The 13,107-nt window shown below is 40.1% G+C and overlaps 1 protein-coding gene across 1 annotated transcript; it reads left to right on the top strand.

Moving 5' to 3' along the window:
• Positions 1–236: 236 nt before the first annotated feature.
• On the top strand, positions 237–9,364 carry srd5a3 (steroid 5 alpha-reductase 3). Its single transcript, XM_072252695.1, has 5 exons — positions 237–521; positions 3,744–3,895; positions 4,563–4,754; positions 6,327–6,458; positions 7,726–9,364. The coding sequence occupies exons 1-5, from the start codon at positions 316–318 to the stop codon at positions 7,983–7,985; spliced, it is 942 nt and encodes a 313-aa protein (XP_072108796.1). The 5' UTR covers positions 237–315; the 3' UTR covers positions 7,986–9,364.
• Positions 9,365–13,107: the final 3,743 nt, after the last annotated feature.

Raw genomic sequence — 13,107 nt, 5'->3', positions numbered from 1 at the left:
GTCACTTCTCCACTTTTTTTCGCTCGTCTCCCCCCACCAAGCACCCAATTCCCCTCCCAAACGACGGCTACGTTTGGGAGACTGTTCCCTACCAGCAGAAGGTCATCCCCCGTTCAAGGCTATGATTACCCAGCAGCTGACAGCCCGGAGCCGCAAGCCCTGGAACAAAACCAAAGCCGTGCAGACGCCGGCCTGTTACGTTCCGCTCTGCTGCGGGATTTCACGGCAGCTACAAAGCGGTCATATCCGCCTCTGGTGCCGCCGGCGATTACTTCAGCCTCGCCCCTTTCCCCTCCTCCTCCTCACCGTGGCAACATGGTCGTAGCATCTGACTTGGGAATTTTGGCCATCGCCTGGCTAGTTTCCGCCGCGATGTTTCTGATCTTTATTTTTTTCCCCGATATATGTTCTGGTTCGGGTATCTGGCGCGTTGTACTTAAAGACGCCATGTGCTACGGTAAAAGCAAACAGTATTTCTTCCAGCGGCCGCCGTGGCTCCAGCGCCTAGATCTCCCGAAGAGGTAAGAGCAGCAGCTTACAAAGTCTTTGTTTCCTTTTCTGATGTGATTGGCAGATCAAGATGCCCAAGGAACCTGGTGTCAAGTATTATTCGGTATGCCGACAAGGTATCCGGACCAGTATAGTTGACAGTGAGTAAGCAGGCCCTCCTTACTCACTGTTGCGGAAGTTGGCCTGAACGAGGGCGGTACTGTTTGTTTGCTTATCCTCCCAGTGATTTGCTGTGTTGTGCTTTGGTGTCAATGCTTGGAGCCCTTGGATGAGGCCATAGAAGGCATACTCCAAATTTGAAATAATTTCAGTTTGCATGTCAGAGGGAGACAAACCGCAGGGTGATTTCTGGCCTGGGTGAGAAGGAATACAACCCCACCCCAGTGATCAGCAAGGATTGACCAGGGCAGACTAACTCACAACAGCGTTGTATATGATGACATATATGTCCTTTGATAATACATTTATTTTGACTTTGACTTAGTTCATCAGCACACCAAGACAAGGACAAATTGCTGGAAAAACTCAACGGTTCAGACAACATCAGTGGAGGCCAAAGAAATGTTGATTTTTTTTTCCGCTGATTCCCCTGCATCAGGACAATGTTGGAATTAGTCTGCCCTGTTTCTTCCTTGTCAATATGCTTGGGCCAAACACTATAATGTATATGTTAGGGAATATAATTGTTCAAGCATAGGGATCACAAGTCTGTTTATACCATCTCAAAGGTTCATGTATTATCAAAAGATACAACTCTGAAATTCTTCTCCAGATGGCCACAAAATCATGGAGAAAAGAATGGCAACATGATCACCATCCCTGAACTGCCCCCCCAGCACGAAAAAACGAGAAGATGTGACTTTAAAAAAGTCCATAGTCCAAATCCATATCCATAAATGCAGAAAACCTCGGTGACATTCTGGCACAGTGGCAGGCCACAGAGTCTCCCTTCTCCGCAGCAGAGCGATCCCACCAGCGATGAAAGGCAGGCAGCCAGTGCACGCTCACCTTCTGCACTCACCTCGATTTTCAATCTCATCTGTCCCACAATAGGTATTGATATCTGCTGGGCTGACCACATCCTAGTCTGCTCCGTTACCTCGGTCAGTCTAGAGTCAGAACATCAATGTCAACAGAAGCATTGCCACAAGACAATCACTGTTAAAGACTTGGGGACTAAGAGAGTGCTGCTTGATCGAAATGCCTAAATGCATTCTTTTGGGGGGTGGGGATTAAATGGAAGCTTGGTTCATACTTATAAATGTGCATTAAGGGCCGCAGTTCACTTCTCAGAATTCATTCATCCAACCTTGCCAGTAGCTCAGTACTGCAATGAGATCAAAAGAGAAAATGCACTTAAAACCCTAGGTTCTAGTGGGGAATCACAGCCGTGGTTTTTTACTTAGCCATTTGTTATTTTTAAGACCAGTATATACTTTGTTAGACAATTAAAGGCTCTTTTTAAAATCAGAATGCTGTTGGTACTCGGGACAGGCAGCATCTGTGGAGAGAGGAGAAGAAGAATTAAAATTTCAGGTTAATAATTTTATGAATTTGTAAAAGTGTGAAGCATGTGTGTTGTAAGGAATGATTGGCATTTTTGAGAGAACAATGGAAATGACTATGTTGGGATAGAAACCTGGACCATTAATTGCTGTTGGTACTGCTTTGAAGAGGTTCTTAATTGTAGCTGATTTGTATGGAGGAATGCAAAAAGAATAATAAAGCAATTCCAATTGCAGAGGAGATGAGTGCCAGAGGAACTCAGCAGGCCAGGCAGCATTAGTGGAAAAGAGTAAACAGTTGACGTTTTGGGCCAAGTCCTGATGAAGGGCCTCGCCCTGGTAATCAAAAGGAATTTGTGAGCATATTTGACAGACAGCAAGTTAAGCAAGAGCATAGAATTTAGGAGAGAGGTAATGGAACTAATGAGATTGTTGTCTGGAGACCCACCTTGGCCAGTTGAGCCAAATGGCCTCACTCAGTGGGGTTTTAACTATAGAATAAGTTACAATGATTTGTTTATATAGACTGTGTAAACATACAATTTCCAAAGATTGAGATGAAGCGATAATATAGAAATATATTGTGTATTCTGCAAAATAATTAGGATTTGATGAATAAACTTCTCAGGCTTCCAGCTGACATAGGTGTTGATTATAACCGATGTTTCAATGGCAAACCCTGCCATCTTCTTCAGGGATGATGCCTGGGAATGTCTAGTCTGGTGGTATTTATACCCCTGTAGTTTATCCCTCCTGATTGGTTAGTCCTTATCCAGTCAGGTTTCCGCTCTCCCACCTTGTTTATAATCGAATTCTAGTTCTTATTTAGAGCGAGACCTTTGTTTTTGTTAAAATTGTTTTCCTCTAGTTTTATTTCAATGTCTTCCTTTCTCAAGCGGTCCCAAAAGCCATTGGTGTGGCACAGTGGTTTTGTGCCATTGAAGTCAATCCTATGGTCATTGCGAATTCAGTGGTCTGCTACCGCCAATTTCTCTAAGTAACCCAAAAAGATAGACCTCCTGTGCTCTTTGATGTGGGTTTCTGCCATGCATTCTGTCTGGCCGATTTTTTTTTTAATTAAGATTTAGTTCTGATTCTTGCCTATGCTGCACCTGAACTGAAAGCATTGAGGTGAAAAGTTATTCAAAATCTCTTTTTCTCAAGCATTTTGAAAAACTTTTAACCTCAATTTAAAGTATGATTTTCTCCCTCTTAATTTAACAAGATAGATGCAATAACAAAGCAGCACAAGCTTTCCTAAAATAGGGTAGGTTAAAAGCATGATATAGTACAAAACTGATCAGCGTTACATTTCTTGGCTCTGAATTGGAATTGGCAATTTCTGAGGCAGTCTTGTGTAAAGTGGTTCAAGAAGGTGGTCCACCGCCGCTTACTCAAGGGCAATTAGAATGGACAATAAATGCTGGTTTTGCCAATTATGTCCACAACTTGGAAATCAATGATCACTGTGGAAATAAGTAAATAAATCTAACTTAGCAATATAAAATTTTATCTAAGTCAGTTTGTAACCTCAGAGCAAAATATACTGTTCCAGGTTAAAATAAAGTTGTAAGAAGAAGTGTTCTCTGAAACTAGGTGCAAAAATCAGACAATGCCTCATTCCACTTCATATCAGCTCTTGAACACAGTAATTATTCTGAAGAAAGAATGTTTTTGGAGACAGTTATGGTTAATAGGATGACAATGTTTTTTCTTTTTTTTTTGCAGGTGTTTTTCTCATTTCTATGTGGTTTCAATGATGTGGAATAGTTTTCTACTTATAATTACTTGTCAAAATCTGTTTTTTGGTCAACCTTTCCCATTATGGCTTCAAAGACTGCTTAGTTTTCTTTCTGGAAGCGTGTCCCACTTAAAACCTGGTAAGATTTAGTTTTCACTTTCTACACAAGATAAGAGCAAATTACTGAATTGTGTATGAATGGAAATAATTATTTCTCAATTAGTGCAGCCCCAGGTGAGAAGAAATAATGGTTCTCATGGAGCTGTACCCTTTTGAAACAAGCTTCCATGAGTTCAAATAAAATTAAGTGGTAGTGAAACATAAAGTTGATCATTTGATATTATCTTCCAACACTTAATAACCAAGTTTACCCTTATGAAACAATTTCAATAGTATTTAGGTAATCAAATATTAAGATTAATTCTTACATAATAAATCAGAAATCAATGTTCCTGAAGTTTGACATTGACAATCTTATAAGAATAGAAAAAAAACTTTAAAAACTGTCTTTTATGAAATACATTTCAAGAGCAGGTGCTATTATAATATCAGGAAGTAATATCCCACAAGACTTGATCTTGTGATTTTGAATTAACATTTCCATGTGATGTTCTTTCAAAATAGGAAGATTTAAAATACTGGTGAAATCTGAAATGCTATCTGTATTTCTCCAGCCATCTGTGCTGAATGATCTGTTGAGTATGTCTAGTTTTTACTACTACTGGAAATATGAATATTGGCAAGAGCAGTTTTTCGTGAATATTTAAAATATGCATTATTTTAAAGCTTTAATATTTCTTTTCCAGGTAGTGAATTGTCTGTCCTGCTGGTTCAGATAATGTTGTTTGTGCAAGGTGTTCGACGCCTCGGAGAGTGCCTCATTGTCTCTGTGTTTTCGAATGGTAGCATTCATGCAGTACAGTATTGTTGGGGTCTGGTTTACTACATCCTTGTGGGTTTAACAGTGCATTGTGAAGGACTCCATGCTGGATCAAAAGGTAGTTTTTTATTTGCATAATTTAAATATATAGGCCTGATATATTTAATTGACCAGTTAATACAAAAAGTTATAAGAGTTATGAAACGTGTGAGAATAAGGAGCAAATACTTTAAGCCTTCATTGGCTGCACTTTTTCCACTTGGGCATTACTGCTTTTATTATCCCTGGAAGTAAATATTTGATACTCTTTTTGGCTTCCCAATTCCCCCCTTGTTAAAATTTAGTTTATCTAAAACTCTGTTGCCTGTATTATAACTTAACATAAATTTTACCAAGTAAGCCTATGCTCAATTATTGATTCAGCTGCATCCCAGCTCAAAAAAATCTCACTTTGAATTCAAAATGCTTTATGTCTGCTCTTCAGCCTCAACAAATGGAAATTTATTTATTTGGAAATATTGTAAACCTGAAGTTTGTCTACCATACAATCCTTATCATACAGCACTTTATTGGATACGGTTGTTTAGATGATGGATATTGAAATTTTTAATATCATTTCTCATGAATGTTTCATGGTTGTGTATCCTGAAACCTTTACTTTTATTGCAACAATACATTTTATCCCTTAAATAATGTAATAAAGAAGGTTGAGGAAAATGGAGCATTTATGTATGCAGGCTTTCAAAAGGCTTTCTAGAAGTACCCCTTTACAAAACAGCAGTCCATGGATTGAAAATCAATGCCAACAATGATAAAAAGTTGCATAAGAGACAGAAAGTATTGTCTACTCTGGTTCCCCATTATCATTCAGGGTTCTGGAGTCCAAACGCGTGTGTAGGTAATCCACTGTGCTTTTATTTGGGGGAAAAAAGACATCTGTTTAGCTGTGCTCTGCTGTCTCACTAATAGAACACCTCCAACAGCACTCAGGAATAACAATGCAAATGGACTCTGCACTGAAAAGGTTCATTATGAACATCATATATGAAGAGGTAGGCTGTCCTGCCATGAACACCTACACTTGTGCCTGTAACCTTTTAGAGCCCTATGTTGACTTTGACAACTCTGAAATAGGAATTGGATTGCAAGATCTTGGACAAGGAGCAGCAGAGATGAGCTCGTTGGAAAGCCTTGTAAGAAGCTGGTCTGGGCTCATTTGTCTAAATATGTCCTTCGTTGCTGCAATATTCTGTTTGGTATTGGTTTATCTGCTGTTTTTGTAGAATGGGGTAGAGAGAAATTTCTGTTAGATCATACCATTAGAAAAAAAAGTCACATTATAATTGTGGATGTGCAACAATATTAAAGTAGTAGTACAACTTGAAGATCATGCCTGATTTGATTTTCAAGCACATTTGATTCCGTTGTACATGAGAATCAAATTAGGATATGATCCCTAAGTTGTATATGCAATAAGGAAGTCAATATGCACAGCCTTGAGTTTGCACCAATTTGCTTTATTTAAAAAAAATGTCCATTTGAACGGATATATGTTACTCAGCAATTTAATATTAGAGTCTTCTTGGACAGTGGAATAGTTTCACTGAGCCGAGGCAATCTGGTTCTGTGTTTAATGTATGCACGTAAAATGTTTGGAAACTTTTTGTTAATTTTTTGCTTTATTGTGTAGTATTCACCATTCGTGATCTGATCGCACAAGGACAGTGGTACCATATAGCTGGAATAGCACTGTTTTTGTGGGCAACAATTCATCAGTACAAGAGTCATATGATCCTTGCCAATTTGAGGAAAAACAAATCAGGTAAGAGATTATTTCCATGACACATTATTTGTGTAAGTAAGTCAATGGTGCACAAACATACCAGCTGATGCATAACTAAGATTTAGCAAATCATAATGATTAACAAGGGGGACAAAATGTAGCATATGAAAACCTGCTATTTGATATCTTAAAAGGTGCTTTGTGCAATTACAGTATATATTATTCAGATTGCTCTTTCAGTTGAAAAAATGGGTCATTTCTGCTGGTGGTCTTGAGATAATTATTCATTTGACTTCATTAGAGCAGAAGGTTTAAAAGGAGCTTGTTTTTTTAACTGAAGGTGAGTCAGGATGGATTTCTGCCTCCAATGGCAAATGGATTGTAGTTGTTATGGGATGGTTTGCCTCTTAAGAATTGGGTTCCTCTTCTGTTTTGCAATCAAGCAGCAATTATGTACTGACTTTTTTGCATCTCCTTTCATCTATTAAGATGTGGGATGCAATTCTTGATACTCTCTGTATCTTTCTTTCTTTCTTTAATTCAGCATGGTTTAATAGGCTTCCTTCAGGACATTATCTAGTTATTATATTTCAGTTGTAAACATAAACATTCCACATTGACAGTGTTATTGTGTTTAGAGCATCACAACCAAACAATGTTCAATATTCATGCAAAGGCAGTTTCCAGCTCATTCCAGTCTACGACTACCTGCGTTGGAAGCCCAACCATTCTTACAACGTGGATCAACCACACTGGCTCACCCTACCCTTTTCACTGGGATCTGTTAATTCAGCCATGCGGGTCAATGGATTCTGGCCTTCTGATGTGATTTCCATTGTACCATATTAAATGGTATCTTCACTCACAGTGCATTCCAATTTAATTGAATATGTACCGGCTCACAGATGGGACTTTTGAAAATAATGCCCACCTGCTGTTGTAATTCACTTTTGTTGCAAATTTTTTTTTCAGTGTGCTTCTTTTCTTTCCAATATTCAGGCTGAGGAATGTATGTGGGTAAAGTTCATAATTAACAGTAGGTGCACATTGGTTAACTTTCATATTGCCAGATAAATCCCTGAAAATATTTTCCTTCCAAAATCCATGTTTCAATCTATGTTTCATCTCAGCTCCTTTATCACTATTTCCCCCAATCTTTCCCCCATGCCATTACTTCTAATGTGGGATAGTAATTAAGCACTTACATCATTTTATTTAAATATTATTGAAATTTGTATGCAAGAAATGATGCTGTTTGATTATACTTTTCTCTTTTAGTTAATTAACAGTTTCTGTTCCTATATAGGTGAAGTGATCAACTACAAGCATAGCATCCCATATGGTGACTGGTTTGAATTCGTTTCTTGTCCACACTATTTCGCCGAACTGCTGATCTACTTTGCTTTAAGTGTAACCTTTAAAGGACAGCACTTTACATGGTGGTTTGTAGTATTGTATGTATTATGCAGCCATGTATTGATGGCAGTTCAATCCCATGAATTCTATGTCAAAAAATTTGACAATTATCCCAAAACACGAAAAGCATTAATACCTTACATATTTTAAATTTTCATAAAATACAGTACACTTTTCCATCAGTGTGTCATGAGTTTTTTTTAAAAATTGTACCTGATCCTATAAAATTCGCTGAAATTAACTTCAATGTGTTTTGTACAGCTTGGGTACCCCTTATCCAAAATGATTGGGACCAGAAGTATTTTGGATTTTTTTATATGTTTGAATATATAATGAAATAGCTTGGGATAGCCATGGTTTCTGACTCTGAATTTATGTGCTACCATTAAGCTACCTTTGTCTTACACTTATTCAATGCTTCAGGTTCTGTGAACAAAAAAATGTGTAACAGGCCATTGAATTCATCAAAAAATTATATAATCTTCCAGATCCTATTTCTATATAATGTCTAATGTTAATGCTAATGTGATGCAATATGTCATAAAGCTGCCAGATGGCATCCCAAGATGCTGTATTCAGTTCAAAAGCCAAGTCAAGTTTATTGTCATTTAACTACATACATGAATATAACATATATAACCATATAATATATGTAGAAACGAGACAATGTTTCTTCAAACCAGGTAGAAAGCAGAGTAGTATACATAACTGTTACATACCTCATGGATATCTTGTGACTGTCTTATGACTATGATGTAATTGAGTAGCTGATGAGCATGATGGAATGGTCTTTTGGAGGTCACGTGATGACATGTTCACCTCGGGTATAAAAGGAGACCCCTGGGATGACGCAGTTAGTTTTCCAGTTAGAACGTCAGCCAGAGACTCCGCTCCGCTGCGTATTTGCCTTATGACGCAGTTTTGATTTAAAACGGAGTTTTACATTCTATTATAAGGTACAAAAGTGTTGGGCTGGCAGTTTAACTAATCGCTGCCGGGTTTGTTGATGTATCTTTTCAGTAATATTGGAGAGTGAAGACAGGAGCCTGAAGGAGTCGTTCAGCGGTTTTGGATAGGATCGACCATTATTGAATTTGTTCAAGAAAGAGTGATCTGCATGCGATAGCCTCTGCTAAAAGCAGCAGAAAAGGCTGTGCAGTATCTAGTATCCAGACGGAAAGGTCAGTGCCGTTAAACTGTTTTATTTCCTTCGTTGTGAATCCTGTGGACAAGGCAGGATCCGGCTGGGTTTGGCAGTAATGTCGTGTCTTCAAGGAATTCTTTACTTCAGGAAAGTCTCTCCTAATTGACTGTATAAACCTCTTGGACTTTTGAATTTACCATTCTAAGAACTGTGTTTGAATTTACCACTTTAAGAACTGTTTTTGCATTTATCGCTTTAAGAACTAGTACTGGGTGGCGGTTTGTTGAATGGCCACATAGCAGTTTACTTCCAGTTAAGATTTTTGTTTGTTTATTTTTTTTAATATTGAGCAGAGTTTAATAAATGTTTGAACATTTTTATAAAACCTGACCCGATTGATATTCATTGTTGCCGATCACGTGACATAACACATGATAATTTATGAAGGTATGGATAAAATCTATAGATGAATCACACATAAATAACAAACTGGTGCATTAATACTAAATATTATAAAGTACAGAACAGATTAACTAGTGACACTTCAAATATGATGTGGCAGAGAGCTCAGAGGCTTAATGGCCTGGGGGAAGAAACCGTTTCTCATCCTGACCGTTCTTGTTTTTACGCATTGTAGTCTCCCTCCTGATGGTAGAAAGTCAAAGAGGATTCTGGATCCTTAACAACACTGAGGGCCCTGCGTACACAGCAGTCCTGATAAGTGATCTGGATGAATGGTAGGGCGACCCCTATGATCCTCTCTGCTCTTCTCACAGTCCTTTGTAGGGACTTCTGGTCCAATACTGAACTGCTCCTGTACCAGATTGACATGCAGCTCATCAGGACGCTCTCAATGGTGCTCCTGTAAAACACAGTTAAGATGGGGGGGGGGGGGAGCCTGTGTTTCCTCAGTCTTCTTAGGAAGTGGAGGTGCTGCTGTGCCTTCTTGTTCAGGGAGGTGATATTAAGGGACCAGGTGAGGTAGTCCATGATGTGAACTCCCAGGAACTTGGTGTACTTAACACTCTCTACGAAGGAGCCATGTATTCCCAGAGGGGGATAGTTTGTCTGCACCTTCCTGAAGTCTATAATGATTTCCTTTGTCTTCAGGCTTAGTTTGTTCTTCTCACACCAATCCTCCAGCCACTCCACTTCCTCTCAATACTCTGTCTCATCGTAGTTCTTGATGAGGCCAGCTACTGTTGTGACATCCACAAACTTGTTGACACAGTTTGAGCTGGCTCCTGTGACACTGTCATTCGTCAGCAGTGGGCTGAGCATACAGCCTTGGGGAGCGCCAGTGCTTAGCATAATGGGTCAAGAGATGTTGCTGCCCACATGGACTGACTGTGGCCTTACTGTCAAGAAGTCCAATATCCAAATGCAGAGGGAGGTGTTGAGACCCAGTGAGGAGTTTCCCCACCAGTTACTGGGGTATGATGGTGCTGAACACTGAAATGAAGTCTATAAACATATGAGACGCCACTTTCCAGGTGGGACAGGACAAGTGGAGGGCAGAGGCTATTGCAGCATCAGTGGACTGACTTGAGTGATAAGCGAACTGGAAAGGGTCCAGTGTAGCCGGGAGAAAGGCTGTAATGTGCTCCATGACCAGCCGCTCAAAGCATTTCATAATGGTTGATGTTAATGCCATTGGACAGTAGTCATTTAGACAGGTTACTGTCAAACTTCTTTAGCATTAGAATGATGAATGATGGAAAATCGGAACCAGTTTAATTATTACTGTCTAATATGATTTGAAATCTTATTTTGCAGCAGTACAGTGCAAAGACATAAAATTACTATAAATTACACAATAGATAGTGCAAAACAAGGATGTTAAGGTAGTGTTTATGGGTCTTTCATAAATCTGATGGCAGAGAAGAAGCTGATTCTGAATTATTGAGTTGGTCTTTAGGCTTCTGTACCTCCCCCTGATGGCGGTAACAAGAAAAAGGCATTCAAGATTACAGTATTATTACATGTACGTATATCAAAACATACAGTGAAATGCGCTGTTTGCTTTAACAACCGTCCCAGGATGGTGAGGGTCCGCAATGTGGATGCTGCCTGCTTGAAGATGTCGTCTGTGACGGGGAGGCTTGTGCCCATGATGGATCTGGCTGAGTCCATGACCCTCCACAGCCTCTTACGATCGTGTGCACTGGGGTCTCCATGTCAGGCTGCGATGCATCGGTTAGAGTGATCTCCTTCGTACGTCGAGAGAAGTTTGCAAGAGTCTTTGGTGATGTACGAAATCTCCTCGAACTCCTTAATGGTCACATCAGTGTGGTAAGCCCACGACAGGTCCACTGCGATGTTGACACCTAGTAACTTAAAGCTGCTCACTCTTTCCAGCGCTGATTCCTCAAAAAGGGCTGCTGCATATTCCAGAGTAGATGAGTACGAAAAGAGCCTGAAAAACGACACTCAACTTTTTATGTGCAGCTCCCAAAAGAATTATCAAATATTCCCATTTGGAATTATACAGATAACATTTCCAGCCACACAGATTGCAGTAAGTATCATTGTTTCAAAGAACGAATGGTTTTCAGAACCGACAAACCCTGGAACTCCGGGGGTGGGTGCAGCAGCTGGAAGCTCAGGAAATATCTCCATTGTCTCAGAGGCGTGGCTGCCAGAGACTCCGGGTAAAACTGAATCACAGGGCATTAATGCCCTCTCTCTATCATCCTTACTAGATACCACTGAATACCTCTGACGTAAGAGATTCTGCAGATCCTTGAGCAACACACACAAAATGCTGGAGAAACTCAGCAGGTCTGTGTCAGACCTGCTCCCCCCACCTAGAACATCTGGTGGTCAAGTGTCATCCGTTCAATCTGCCGAAGGAGTTCGCAACTGTCAACCTGGTAGTGGTACACTCTGACAGATATCAAGCTGGCACTGGAGGGGGTAAGCACTGTGATCAACAGTGACAAAGCACTGCACCCTGATGCTTTCCTGATAATTTTGGGGAACTCCAATCAGACCAGCTTGAAGAAGTGTCTGACAGACGTCACCAAGACGTAACCTGCAGAACCAGAGGAGCCAACTGGCTTAGGTTACTGTTACGCCACCATCAAGAATGTTTACTGTGTTATCCCCTGCTTGATTGGGCAATCCAATCAACTGGCTATAGTCCTCCTCCTGGCACGCATGAGGACCACAGCACCAGAGGTGAGAACCACAAAGGTATAGTGAAGGGGGGGGGGGGCAGAGGAGTATTTGCAGGACAGCTGTGAATCTGTAGACTCGATCATATTTAGGGAGTCATCTTTGGATCTGAATGAATATATCACCAAACTCATTAAGACATGCATGATTGCTGCCCTTTTGAAGTAGATGGGAACCTCAGACACAGACCCACAGTAACTTTTTTTTGTGGGCAACTCACAAAGAAATCATCAAATACTCCCGGGCATGGCAGTTCGGATAATGCACCCACGATAGCATCCCGTTTGGATACACGGTATTCAATATCACAAACCTTTTAGGTGAGAAGGATGACCCACCACTATAAACCTGAAGCTGGCATTGTGGAAACTGGCAATATCATAATATTAGCACAGCCTCCACTGCTAACTTTCTGCCAATATGAATATCTGCTCAGCATCGCTACCTTATGTAACACTCACAACACGCTGGAGGAACTGAGCAGGTCGGGCAGCATCCGTGGAAACGAACAGTCAACGTTTTTTGCCTAGCAAAATAGGTTGGCTCCTCAGATTTGGCTGCAGTAAACTAATGATTTTAAAGTTATAGTTCATTTCTAGTATTGTAGAAAGAACACAATGCTAAGTTTAAGTAATGGATGGAAAGGGCATTTGATAAAATCACTCGTTTTATTTTAAAGGATTGAGCTTTTTCTTACACATATAAAGCAATACTATAAAACAGAACTGATCAAGGAGACCTATCGAATCCAAAGTGCAGGGAATTATGATTTAATTTATATTAAGCTATATCCCCAAATTACATTAAGATGCAGTTAGTAAATTGCAAATAAATTCCGTCCATTCACCTTCCTCGCAGCCTTTGCGCAGGCGCAGAGATTGCACTTCCCTGTGTCGGAATCGCGTTGTTACGAGCAATGCCTGGCCCGGAAGCCTCGTCCGAACCGGTAGC

Source organism: Mobula birostris, chromosome 3 (assembly GCF_030028105.1).
Source record: "Mobula birostris isolate sMobBir1 chromosome 3, sMobBir1.hap1, whole genome shotgun sequence".
Classification (NCBI taxonomy): Eukaryota; Metazoa; Chordata; class Chondrichthyes; order Myliobatiformes; family Myliobatidae; genus Mobula; species Mobula birostris.
Note: the sequence above shows the minus strand (reverse complement) of the source record. Positions and strands in the feature narration are given on the sequence as shown.

Coding starts and splice junctions, on each gene's coding strand:
- srd5a3 (XM_072252695.1), top strand. CDS start 316: ATGGTCGTAGCATCTGACTTGGGAATTTTGGCCATCGCCTGGCTAGTT. Junction 3,896..4,562: donor CGTGTCCCACTTAAAACCTG/GTAAGATTTAGT, acceptor TTTCTTTTCCAG/GTAGTGAATTGTCTGTCCTG. Junction 4,755..6,326: donor ACTCCATGCTGGATCAAAAG/GTAGTTTTTTAT, acceptor TTTATTGTGTAG/TATTCACCATTCGTGATCTG.